At 56.8% G+C, this 11732-nt stretch overlaps 1 protein-coding gene across 2 annotated transcripts; it reads right to left on the bottom strand.

Annotated features, from left to right (window-relative positions):
• Window positions 1-1402: 1402 nt before the first annotated feature.
• PDZK1IP1 (PDZK1 interacting protein 1) lies at window positions 1403-7576 on the bottom strand. Of its 2 annotated transcripts, none has more exons than XM_047728258.1 (5): window positions 7561-7576; window positions 6924-7098; window positions 4093-4201; window positions 2421-2516; window positions 1403-1836 (listed from the first exon to the last, which is right to left on the bottom strand). In XM_047728258.1, exons 2-5 carry the CDS (start codon window positions 6988-6990, stop codon window positions 1761-1763), a joined length of 348 nt encoding a protein of 115 aa, XP_047584214.1. In that variant the 5' UTR covers window positions 6991-7098; window positions 7561-7576; the 3' UTR covers window positions 1403-1760. The 2 variants fall into 2 exon arrangements, with proteins under 2 accessions (XP_047584214.1, XP_047584213.1); XM_047728257.1 differs by lacking the exon at window positions 7561-7576 and adding an exon at window positions 7313-7327.
• Window positions 7577-11732: the final 4156 nt, after the last annotated feature.

Here is an 11732-nt window from a genome sequence, read left to right as displayed (position 1 = left end):
ACAACTCAGGGCAGCAGTGGGAGGGAGGGAATGGAGGTTTGTGCAAGGAGAATCAATCCAAGCAGTGAAAATGTTCATACAAGGAGGCTGGAAAGGAAGAACAGGGTGTTTGTGCCTTAGCAGAGGCCCTCTAGTAACCTCTGTCCCTCCTCCAGTAAGTTAGAGGCTGGGCCCCTGGCTCTGCCCTCTGGTCTAGTCAAGGAGGACTTCCTAGAGGAAGAAGAGCCAAGAAGAGCTCTTAGCAGAGCCAAGAAAAAGGAATATGCAGAGTTGGAACTGGCAGCAGTGAGTGAGAAGGCATCTGCCCACAAGAGCACGGTCACAATTCACTAAGCTGAGGCTCAGAGAGGAGAAGCAACTTGTCCTGAGTCACGCAGCAGGCAAGGGAAGGCTTGGGGCAAAGACCCTGGCTTCATTCTGCACAGGACTCTTCCTTCTGCTGCAGGCTACAAATCAGACCTCAGTGGTAAGAAAGGATAAATCAGACCTTAGATGGGTCTTCCCTGGAGCATTTGGCTGAAACCCCCGAACAGCAGGGCAAAGGTTACAGTGGGGAAGTGAGGGGGCCATGACTGGTTGGGACAGTCAGCAGAGGGAGATCTTTAGGGCAAGGTAGACTGCCTTCTACCCTCTAGCCACACTCATCTGGATCTGGGATTGCTCCTAGCTAGGCCTGTCTCAGGCTGTCACCCCATATTCTGTCTGTTCCTAGAAGAATGACAGTCACAGGGACGAGGGGCCTCCAGGGTCAGCCAGCCCGATGACTGGGCCGCCTCCTCCCACCTCCCTCCCTCCTGCTTCATTCCCCCTGGGACCCAGTTCCCTGACTCCACCCACCCCTCAGGACAGGGAGTCAGGGGCACTGCTGAGAATGATTCTACTCCGGTTTTGTGATGAAACTGACCACCACCACCACCCCCAGAGGGGAAGCTGAGCTCAGAGAGGACTGTGACTCCCAAAGTTACCTAGTAAAGCTGCAGGGGACAGGGACTCAAAGCTGGGCTCCCTGCGTCCTAGCGCAAGCTCTGTCTGAGAACCTCTTATACTCCAAGTACAGCCTAAGTACAGCTAGAGCTGCCTGGATGAGGGGCAAGTGAGCCACCTACAAAGCCAGGCAGCACAGAGGATAGGGACAGGTATCGATACTGAACAAAGAAGGGCCCAGAATCACAGCTGTGAAGGGTAGTCAGGGAGGGGCACTGTCAGGAGGGTCTCTGCCTGGAACAAGGGCTGGAGTAGGTGAGCTCCCTACCCCAAGGGGGCTCTCAGAGAGGGTTTCCTGGGTAATCCTCCAAAGTCACCATGACGGTGGCTTGGGGAGGTAACTGTCATGACTCAGAAAGCAAGACTGGGCCCGGCTGTAAGCCTGAGGGGCTGTTTCTGAACCGTGGGAACATCAGGCTTGGAAATACAAAACATCTTTATTTCACAGAAATGAGAGCCATTTCCACGGTTAAGAGGGAGAGGATGTGAGGCAGGGCTGGAGGTGATGAGTTGACTGTCCTCTTCGGAAGGGTCTTCTGAATTAAATTGGGTGGGAGACCTGGCAGGAACCCCTAGGGCCACTGCTGAGTCCCAACCCGGACACAGCTCTGACTTAGGCTGGTGACAGTTGGAGGGAAGGTGGGCAGTGTGGAGCTGGAGAGTCGGCCCCTTCCTGTAGGTTCCTGCACAAAGAAGGAGTGGCTGGCTTGCGTGGTGAGCTGGGCATCCATCACAGGCACCTGGGGTCAGGGCTGGGGGCCACAGGCAAGCGGCGGTCACATGGGGGTGCTCTGGACCTTGCCCTCCTCCTCCTCGGGGACATTCTCATAGGCATTCTCATGCTCACTCGAGCTGAAAGAGGATGACAAAGGTCATCACCCCCTCCGTGCTCTATCCTGCTGCACCTGTGACAGCAGTATCTTCCCGAATAAATGTACTTGAGTGCCAGAAGGGAGTTCCCCTGCCCACATCTTGTCCCAGGTGCACCCGTGACTAGAGGCCTCTCAGCAGCCCTCCCTGAGCCCCCATCTCTCTCCTAGGCTAAGCCCCTCCCCCACTGGACTCCCACTGAACAACCCCCTCACAGAGCCCATCTCCCCACAGAGCTGCCTCCCCAACTCATCCCTTCAGAGTCCCCTTCCCTCCTTGAGTTCCTCTGCCCCACCGCACCCCTCCACCCCTCCATATGAGTCCCAGTCCCCTGGCTGAGCCCCTTCCCCTGCCAATCCCATCCTCTTACTGGGCCTTCTCCCCAGCTCAGCTGGTGGTCCCCCAGGAGTCCTGCATCCTCACAAAGCCCCCACCGCACCCCTCCCTCCTCCCTTCACTGAGCTCTTCCCCACATGAGTCCTCCTCCCCCTCCCACCCCACTTCTCAGAAGCACCTGGTCCTTCTGGAGCACAGGGTGGTCAGTCAGCCCCGTACCAGTCCCTCACCTGAAACTGGCCGCCATCGAGGAGTACCTTCCATCTGTTCCTACCAGGATTCCATCTGCCTTGTTTCCAAGAGTCATGACCGTGTTCACGGGCTCCCTGTGGATGAGGCTCATCAGTAGGGCCCCCTGGGTCCCTACCCTCTTTGTTCTCCCTCCTTCCCCCTGTCCAGGCAGGCGCTCTTCTAGGCACTGTTTCTCACAAGTCCAAGGGCAGCGGCTGGGCCTTAGCAGAAGCCCCTCTCTCCAGCCGGGCCCCTGTCAGTGGTCTGACTCTGGCCCTGCTCCACGGGCCTGCACACCCTTCCTGCTAAGGTGGGGGCCTCAGGTCCCAGGCTGAGATTTGCAGAAGAATTATCCAAGCCCTCTCCCCTACCACCACTCAGCCTCCCTCTGTGATTCTCCTTCTGGCTTCAGCTCAAGACCCAACAGGCTTTGGTGTCTGCCCGCCCATGTCCACGTGGCTCTCCCTGCACCGGGTGTGGACACAGTCCACCTCCACTCAAGGCAGAGCTTAGCTCAGGTGCAAAAATGAGGCTTCTTTCTAACCAAAATCTCGGCACTCTGACCACTGCTTTTGCCCTTCCTGGGTCACCACACGGGCACCTCAGACTCAGTATGTCCCAAACTAACTCCGCAGCTGCCTCCAGATCTGCCTCGGGGGCTCCGTGTCTCTGTGAGCAGTACCACCAGAAGCCTGGACCCATCCCTGTCCTTCCTTCCTCCTGCACACAGCAGTCCTCCTCCAGCAAGTCCTGGGGTTCGGCCCCCTGGACAGCTCTCAGACAGGTCCCCTCTCTATGCCCTCTGCTGCCTCCAGAGGCCAGACTCTCTCCCGACCTCAAGCTTGTGGTGGGGAGGTCATTGCCCTTCTCGCCTGCCCCTTCCCCACACATGCACCCGCGGCGCCAGCGTGGTTCTGCTCAGGCCACTCCTCATCTCAAGACCAGCATGCAAGTTTTCACTGGATTCTTCTTGCAGGAAGGATAAAGCCCAAAGTTCGGGGCATCGGTTGCTGCTAGGCCCAGGTCCTGCCTACCTTGCCGGTCTCTCACTGGTCCTCCCTATGCCTCTCTCCACCCATGACGGCTCGTGGTTCCTCACGGGGCCACGTGGGGCCTCAGCTGGCCCCCAGGTCACTGGGCCCCCCTCGTAAGAGACAGTGGCAGGGGCGGCCTGGGTTGGGGAGCACAGAGTGGGCTGCATTTCAGCCCAGCCCCGCATTGTGACTGCTCCTTGCCTTCTGGTCTGGGAGCCTGGGAGCACCTCGGTGTCTGTCCTGCTGACCCCCTGGACCCCAGCATGTGGCACAGCACCTGACCCTGAAGAAGGATGGAACCTTCCTTCCCAGAGGTTTCCACACCCCCCATCACAAGTGGGGCCAGTGTTCTGACTCTACAGAGAGAGAGAGAGAGACATTGACATCTGGGGGAAGCTCACCATGAACGTGCACCAAGCCGCGGGGACCGACAGAACCCAGTCTGGCAGTCACTGAGCCTCTGCCCTGGTCCCAGACACCTTTGGTCTCAGTGTCACTTCCACACAGTGACAGACTGGCTGCTGGGCTTCCGAGACCCTTCTCAGCACGACTAGAGCAGTGGCATAACCCCGGGGCCCGCCCTGCCGGCACCAGCCCAGACCCCGGCGCCCCTGGGGCCCCCAGGGGCGGTACTCACGGCTCTTCCTGACACCAGAAGCGGTTGACAGCAAAGGCGATTGCGACCAGCACCAGGAACACAGCCACTGCGATTAGGCCCTGCATCCAGGGCTGCGGGCTCCCCAGGCCTGGAAAGAGGGGTGTGGTCACTGCAGCAGGCTAGGGGCTCCAAGTACAAAACAGGGGAGCGAAGGGCCTCATGCCCCAAAGGCTAGAGCCTGTGTCAGATGCCATCGGCCTGCCAGTGGCCAGGACCAGACGAGACATTCCAGGACAGCCGGGGTGGCCAGGAGGACCCACCTGATCCCCCACTGAGCTCAGAAAGGGATGGCAGTGGGAAAACAGGAATTCAAAAAAGGAATGAGATGCCTAGGAGAGACAGCCCTAAGCCCCCGCCCACCCCTCCACATGGGTCCCATGCAGGGCCCCCTAGGGAGTGTCTGGGCCCCAGGGACCAAAAGGCAGTCCTCTGGACAACTGGCCCGGGCCCTGCCAGCCGTGTGTCTCTCCCCTTCTCCCTGACTTCCAGAAGGCTGGCGAGGCCAGAGCTGATAGGACTGGGCTGGCATCTGGAAGATCCTGTTCTGTAATGAGATTTCTCTGGCACTGGTTAGGGCACGGGAGTGGAGAACAAGCACAGCAGCTTAGCTAGGGGCACCCAGAGAGAGGGGTGGGACTGAACACCTTTGAAAAGCAAGACAGAAGGACAAGTTCTCCTCGTCGGGGGGCCAGGAAAAAAGTCTCAAAACCTGAGCCCCTTTTATCTCCTCCGGCTGGATGCCTACAGGACTAGACCAGAGACCAGGCTGAGATCCCCCCATTCATCACCTTCTTTCCTTCTTGACCTTTGACACCACCTTCAACCCTCAAGTTTTCCCAAAATCTCTGCCCTCAGCCACTGGCAACCCCAAAAGGGCTCTCCCCTCCTCCAGGCATCACTGTGCTCTGTGAGCCTATGAGCACTTAACCCTGCAGAGAACAGAAAGGCGGGAGCAGGTGGGTGTCAGGAGGAGACAGGCCAACAGGAGGCCCCCAGAGGTCTTCGGTCCAGGCCAAGACACATGCAGACCTGGTGCCACCCTGTATTTAGAGGGGCCTGGGCTGGGCATTGGAAACCTCATTCTGCCTCACTCTCACTCAAAGTCTTTCCTTGGGTCTACCCTAAAGCTCTCCTGCAGCTGTGAAGGCCGCACCCCTTCTCTGAGATCCCTCTGAGCCTGCCAGGTACAGGGAAGAGGGGAGGGGCCTGGGGCCGGATCAGTGTGGTTACAGACTTGCGGAAACAAAGTACTTTGGACTCACTGTTTCCCCAGGAAACAATGGATCAGACCCATTGTTTCCTCGGTCTGTCTGTCTGTCCGTGGTTACTCAAGGATGGGGAGTTAGGGCTCCAGCCCTGGGAGGTGCCTCCCTGCCTCCTCCAGACCCTGCAGCCAACTCTCTCCAGACACCCAGGGAACCTCCTCCACCCACGTAGCTCTGAAGTGAGCAGAGAGCACAAGGGGCAGAGCCTGCAGCAGGAGAAAGGTGACCTGAGCCCTGTCCTTGAAAGACTGCAAGTCCCTCCAGAGTGATCTCAAACTTTCCCATTGAAGAAGTTCTTTCTGGCTTATCTCTTCACTCAGGCAAAGACCCCGAGGGCAGTTCTGGGAACCCAAACTCTGCCTTCAAGCAGTAAGTATGGCCCCGAGCCAGCAAGACCCCCAAAACAAAGACAGACTTGACCTTCCCTGCCCATCTGCATGGACCCACCTACTTCTGCCCCACAGTTTTCTTAGAGAACCCTGGAAGTGTTTTCGGCACTTTGCAGACAGTCCTGGAGATGCTAGTCCGCTGTCCTCCCAGCGTTGACCTCACTGAAATGAACCCTGTTTCACAGTCCCTGTTTCCCTGCATTTGGATTTTGTCAGGAGCCAGGGGCCGAACGTGGTCTGTGTGGGGCCCCCAGAGCCAGGGCTCGTGCACCCGGCTACATCTCTTCTCACTCTGCTGTGTGACCCACACAAGTCACTCAACCCCTCTGATCTTCAATTTCCCGAGACTGGGAGGCAGAGGGGAAGTGGACCTGCATGTTAGCTCAGGGTCCCTGTGAAGCTACTGGGGGAGCATCTTTGCCCGTCCTCTCTGCACCCAAATCCCACCTGCAGAGCCCCCAGACTTGGGAGGTAGATGGGGCCCTGCAGCTCAGGGCAGGCAGCAGATCTCGGGGTGTGGTGCTTCCCTGCTGTGCAGCCTTCCCACGCCCTCACCTGGGTAGGCAGGGTGGCTCTATTGTCCTCATTTTATGGAGGAGAAAACTGAGTGTCACAAAGGGGCAGTGATTTTTCTCCCAGCCACACAGCAAGACAGAGGGAGAGCTCAGATTTCTGAAGGGGGCCACCCTGGGGCACTGTCCCCTACCCAACCCCTAGCCCAGGAAGTTGAAACAATGAGGACTTCAGCCAGAGACACGGGCCCAGCCTTGACAGCATGCTCCCTCCCCTGGGACAAGCCTGCCATATGAGGGGCCCCTTGGGCCCACTCCCTGACCCCCTGTCCTCAGGACCCCACCATCTCTCCGGCAATTCCTGCTCCTAGAGCTTGGGTGTCAACTCCTCTGGGGCTCCAGTCCAAGCCCACACATTTCCCCTGCTGCCCACATTCCTCACTCTTGGAAAACAAGATCCAGACAGAAGCCTTGCTCGGGGGTCTCTGCCTTTGGCAGTTCCTCCAGCAAGCCCAGTCCCTGCTTCCCCTTCCCAGTTGTAGGTGTCCAGAGTGGTGAGGGAAGCCAGACAAGCACCCCATCCACCCCTGGGTTAGCAGCACTCAGCCCAGCCCCCCTTGCCATAGCCACCAGTCCTGGGCTACCTTGCTGACAGCTGGCTGGCGGCACTGCCGTGAACAGGACAGTGAGGAGCAGGATGAGAGCTGACATGGCTGCAGGAAGCTTCTGGGCCTTCTCTCGGGCTGCTGGTTTCTGGGCTTCTGGAGCAGTTGTGAGGCCTGTCAGCGTCCGCCTGGGAACGGCTGGCTCAGTCTGGCCCTGGAGGAGAGGAGCTAGTAAGGAAAAAGGCGAGGGAGGAAGGAAGGGAGGTGGAGAGAAACTGCCCTCCCTCCCATGGTAATGAGCTTCCAGGCCTGGCCTTCCAGGTTGGTGCCCTGCCCACTCGAGCTGGCATTCGAGGTCATGTTTCAAAGGTTGGATAAGAAAGCAGGTCTGAGGACCTGGGAGACGGTGAGGGGAGTTGGTGTCTCACCTCCAAGCCCTAGGCCTCCCCAGTTTTTTGTGTCAGTTCCCCTTTCCTGGCAGGGGGCCTGGGCTCTGAGGAGAGGAGTGACACATTATGGTTCCTATGGGCAGGGTGCCTTGGAAGGCTGACAGTGGGATTAAGAAATCTGTTGTGTGGCTAGGAGCAGGAGCTTGGGGAAAACCTCAGAGGCTAGGGAAAGGTCAAAACTGACCATCCCCACCACAGCCCAGCCCATTTCCTGCTCTTCAGCTCACCTGTCCCTCCCTAGCCAGGCCAGACCTTGGGCTTTCTGTCCCTCCATCCCTGGCCTAGCCTCGTAGCTCTACCCTGTCTACCCTGTCCCGTGGGGATCATGCCAGAGGGCCTGAGGGGCCCTGTCCCCAGCCTTCCCTACCCACCCAACTGCCCTGGTCCTGTTCAGCTGCCCTTTCAGCCCCAGATGTAGCTTCTGGAAGGTGGGTGGAAGCTCCCTGGGACAAGATCGAGGCTCAGTCACAGACCATTATACACACCTCTCAATCTACCTCCAACATCACAAGGAGACAAGGGAGAGCACTGCTGTGGAGGCGAAGGAAAGATATCCCCATATGGAAGGGTCCAACGTGGGGCCCTGAACCCCTGGTCCCTCAAACACTGGGATCACATGGATCCACCTGGCCCTCCAGCTCAGGCGCTAAGAATGACCCAAGGACCTGTTGAGGCCTGGGCCAGAGGGTCAGGCTGAGTCTCCCTGCCTCACCCCTCCCCAGAAAGCCAAAGAGGCTGAGAGGCTGACTCCACAGACACTAGGAAAGAAGGGCCCAGCATCCTGAGGCAAAGTCTCAGAAATGGAGGGTCCCCAGAAGTCAGGGCTGGAAGTCCCTCCACAGCCTTCCTGCACGGAAGCCACCGAACTGCTCTTCACAGGACCCTGTGGGCCACCCTTTCCATTGCAGGATGGCTCAGCCAGTGGCAGCCATCGGATGTCATGCCTCACCCCTGCTCCTTATGTATGCAGGTTCAAGGACAGTACGCACTTACAAGGGCAGAGCACCCACTATCATCTCAAGACGGGGTGCTTTGGCTTAGACTTGAATGACACAGACACGTATGTCTTGTTCTCCCTCCATAACCCCCAGTTGGGTGTCCACTGAACCTTCTGGCACAAAGTTTGGCGAGCATAGGCACCATTCATGTTAATGAACAGCCAGGGAATCACCTATTGGAATGCAAGGAATGGAGTTGAACTTACTAAACAGCAGAACGCCTTCTTGGGCAGCCTAAAGCCGGCCAGTCAGGTGGGCAGATCTGCATTTGAGAAAACACTTCTGGTCCCAGGGTGGGGAATGAGTGGGGAGGGCAAGGGCTGGAGAAAGGGGGCTACTCGCGGGGGGGCGCATATGGCAGCCCTGCACCCAGCGCTGCGGCAGCACAGGGCAGCGCGGCTGTGCATCTGAGCCCTGGCCAGGGGATGGAGCGGACAGGACGCTGCTTCTGGATGCAGTGACCAGCAGGGAGTGGCTGGTCAGACAGGGAGTTGCCAAGGGTGATGCCCAGAGCTTCTGAAGGAACCAGAGCAAGTTTCAGAAGCGGTGGGGGTATGGTGAGCTTCAGGCTCAGGAGTATGATGCTCGTGGTGCCTGTGGATCCTCCGGAAGGAAATAGGAGGAAGGCAGCAGAATCTGGGGTCTGGGGTAAAGGACTAGATCTGGGAGACATGGGTGGCACAGCATGGGTAACTGAGGCACAGGAATGTATGGTCTCCCCAGGGCGGGGTGTGTATGTGTGTGTGTGTGTGTGTGGTTTGGTGTCTGTGTGTGTATGGTGTGTGTATAGTGTGTGTGTGGTGTCTGGTATATTGTGTGGTGTGTGCGACGTGTGTATATATGTGAGTGTGTATGTGTGTGTGTGTGTGTGCATGCGTGGTATATGTGTATGTGCAGTGTAATGTGTGCGTGGTGTGTATGTGTGGCATGTGTGTATGGTGTGTGTCTATGTGTGGTGTATGGTGTCCATGGTGTGTGTACATATGTGTGTGGTGTTTGTGTGGTATGGGTGTGGTGTGTGGTATATGTGTGTGTGTAGCAAGAGGAGAGCAGGAGAAAGGAAGGAAGTGAGGAGCAGGACACAACTCCAATGATAAGGGTCTTTAAAAAGGAAGAGGAGCGGGGCGCCTGGGTGGCTCAGTGGGTTAAGCCGCTGCCTTCGGCTCAGGTCATGATCTCAGGGTCCTGGGATCGAGCCCCGCATCGGGCTCTTTGCTCAGCAGGGAGCCTGCTTCCTCCTCTCTCTCTGACTGCCTCTCTGCCTGCTTGTGATCTCTCTCTGTCAAATAAATAAATAAAATCTTAAAAAAAAAAAAAAAAAAGGAAGAGGAGCAGGTTAGAGCAGGAGGAAGAAACCTCAGAAGAGTGAGATGTCCCAGAAACCCAGGAAGGAGAGATCCAGTAAGAGATGGACCACCCCCTTAAGGATTGCCCCCCAGAAGTAGCCCAGCCTCTCCCATCAGTCCCAGGGTCCTTGCTCCCTCACCCAAGCATCCCTAAAGAATACGGGGAAGGACAAGGACTCCAGGGGCCTGGCTGGCCGGGTTTTGGGGTAGAGGGGGAGGGGGGAGGGGGATGAGCAGGAAGGACATCAGGTGACCAACAGGAGGAAAACACACCTCCCAGGTCAAAGTCCCAAGCTTTAGAGCAAAACAAGTTGTTCCGGAAAAGAGGGGTGTGGGTGGACACTTGGCTTTGAGGCTGGTCTCTGTTCACTGGGCGTCCTCATCCAGCTGGGGAGGGGAAGATCACCTCCCCACCTGTATGGACATGACCCTGGGTCCTCATGGTAACAAATTGGGCCCCCTGCTGCTTTGGTGTGAGCCCAAGATCTAGACTCAGGCCTCAGGGTGCCACAGGGCTGGACTCTGTGTCCTCATCCCTGAGCTGCTGCTCCATCAACACTCAGTTCCTCCCTCCTGGTCCCAGCTCATCTCTGCCCCCCGGAATCATCAGTCCCCCTTGGACAGGTCCTCCATCTAGCTAGACTTTGTGTGATGGTTTTACCCTTCAGAAAAGCCAGTGTAGGCCTAGACTTTCCAGAAGGGGCCTTCTCCCAACCCCAGCCGCCTGCCATTACAGTTATTGCCAGCAGGTGGCAGAGTCCAGCTCCGAGCCCAGCCAGGTTGGGGAGAAGGGAGGGGGCCGGTTTGGCGCTGAAGTTTCGGCAACTTCCCCTCCCTCCAGCCCCCCACTTCCGCCCCCTTCCGTGGGTGGTTTGGAGGAAGAGAGGGTGGACACGGACATGTAAACAGTCAGCCATGCTGGGAACAGGGCCCATGGCATGCTCAGGGCTGTGCTGGAGAGCAGCACAGACGACTAAATTGTTGAGGAAGGCGTCCTGGAGGAGGCAGCGCGAAAAAGAAAGGTTCAGAAAGAGATCTGGGCACAGAGAGGACAAGCAGGGAGGCGTTGGAGTAGGGTGTTTAGAGCACAGAAACAAAAGCTTTTTTTCACTCATTCTCATAGTATTTCAATCTCTTTAATGTCTTTGCTGCAAGCCTGAGAGCTCCAGGATACCTTGTTTTATTCCTTCAAGCAGATCCTGCTTAAACCCTTTAAGGGCTTCCAACAGCTCTTAAGATAATATGCAAACTTCTTAGCATGGGCTTAAAGATCCCACAAGCTGCCCTGGTGCCCCCTCTTCAGCCCCATCTGGCCCCAGTGCCCCCTCTCTCTTCCTAAGAGTAGCCATGCTCTTGCCCACATCAGGGCCACTACTCTTCCCTTCCTACTTGCCTGGTGGACTCCAACCCATCCTCCAAGTTTTTTCCTAAATGTCACTTTTCTTCAAGGGACTTTCCTTGACCTCCCCTTTCCCCAATCTGAAGTCACTCTCCTGAGTCCCCTGCTCATTTCTTCACAGCCATGATCATGAGTGCAATTACATATTGACTTGTGTGTTTATTTGTTTAATATCTGTCTCCCCAGGGAGAAGGCATCATAACCATATCACCCCCAGTACACCGGAACTGAGCACAGTACATGAGCACACACTCAACAAATACTTTATGAAATAAAGTCTCAGTAGACCTAGTCCCTACCTCTGGCCCAGCCAAAGCTGGAGCTCAGGGAATGATTACTGAATAAAGCAAGCATTTTAGCTCTTTTCGGGTCCTTGTTTTTCTCTACCCTCTAGCTGTGAGGGCGGAGCCTCACAGGTCTGATTCATCTCTGTGTCACATTGCTCAGAGAAGTTGGAGCTACCCAGCCCGGAATAAGAGTGAACTCTCCATCCCTAGAGGTGTACAAGCAGAGGCCCAGAGCTAGGTCACCCAATGGGAACATCTACAAAAGGGGTTCTGACCCTTCCAGTTCCGAAGGCCTGTGATTCTGTGACTCTGTTAATACACTAAGATGGATACTTACATTTTAATCAGGTTCTGAGGACGTGGGCTGGT

Source organism: Lutra lutra, chromosome 4 (assembly GCF_902655055.1).
Source record: "Lutra lutra chromosome 4, mLutLut1.2, whole genome shotgun sequence".
NCBI classification, from domain to species: domain Eukaryota; kingdom Metazoa; phylum Chordata; class Mammalia; order Carnivora; family Mustelidae; genus Lutra; species Lutra lutra.
This window is presented reverse-complemented; position numbering and strand designations above follow the sequence as displayed.

What these genes read in the sequence shown, in the direction of transcription:
- PDZK1IP1 (XM_047728258.1), bottom strand. Translation starts at nt 6,990, where the DNA reads ATGTCAGCTCTCATCCTGCTCCTCACTGTCCTGTTCACGGCAGTGCCG. An exon ending in TTCTGGTGTCAGGAAGAGCC is followed by an intron (nt 2,517 to 4,092) that starts GTGAGTACCGCC and finishes CCTCATCCACAG; the next exon opens with GGAGCCCGTGAACACGGTCA. An exon ending in TCGATGGCGGCCAGTTTCAG is followed by an intron (nt 1,837 to 2,420) that starts GTGAGGGACTGG and finishes ATCCTCTTTCAG; the next exon opens with CTCGAGTGAGCATGAGAATG.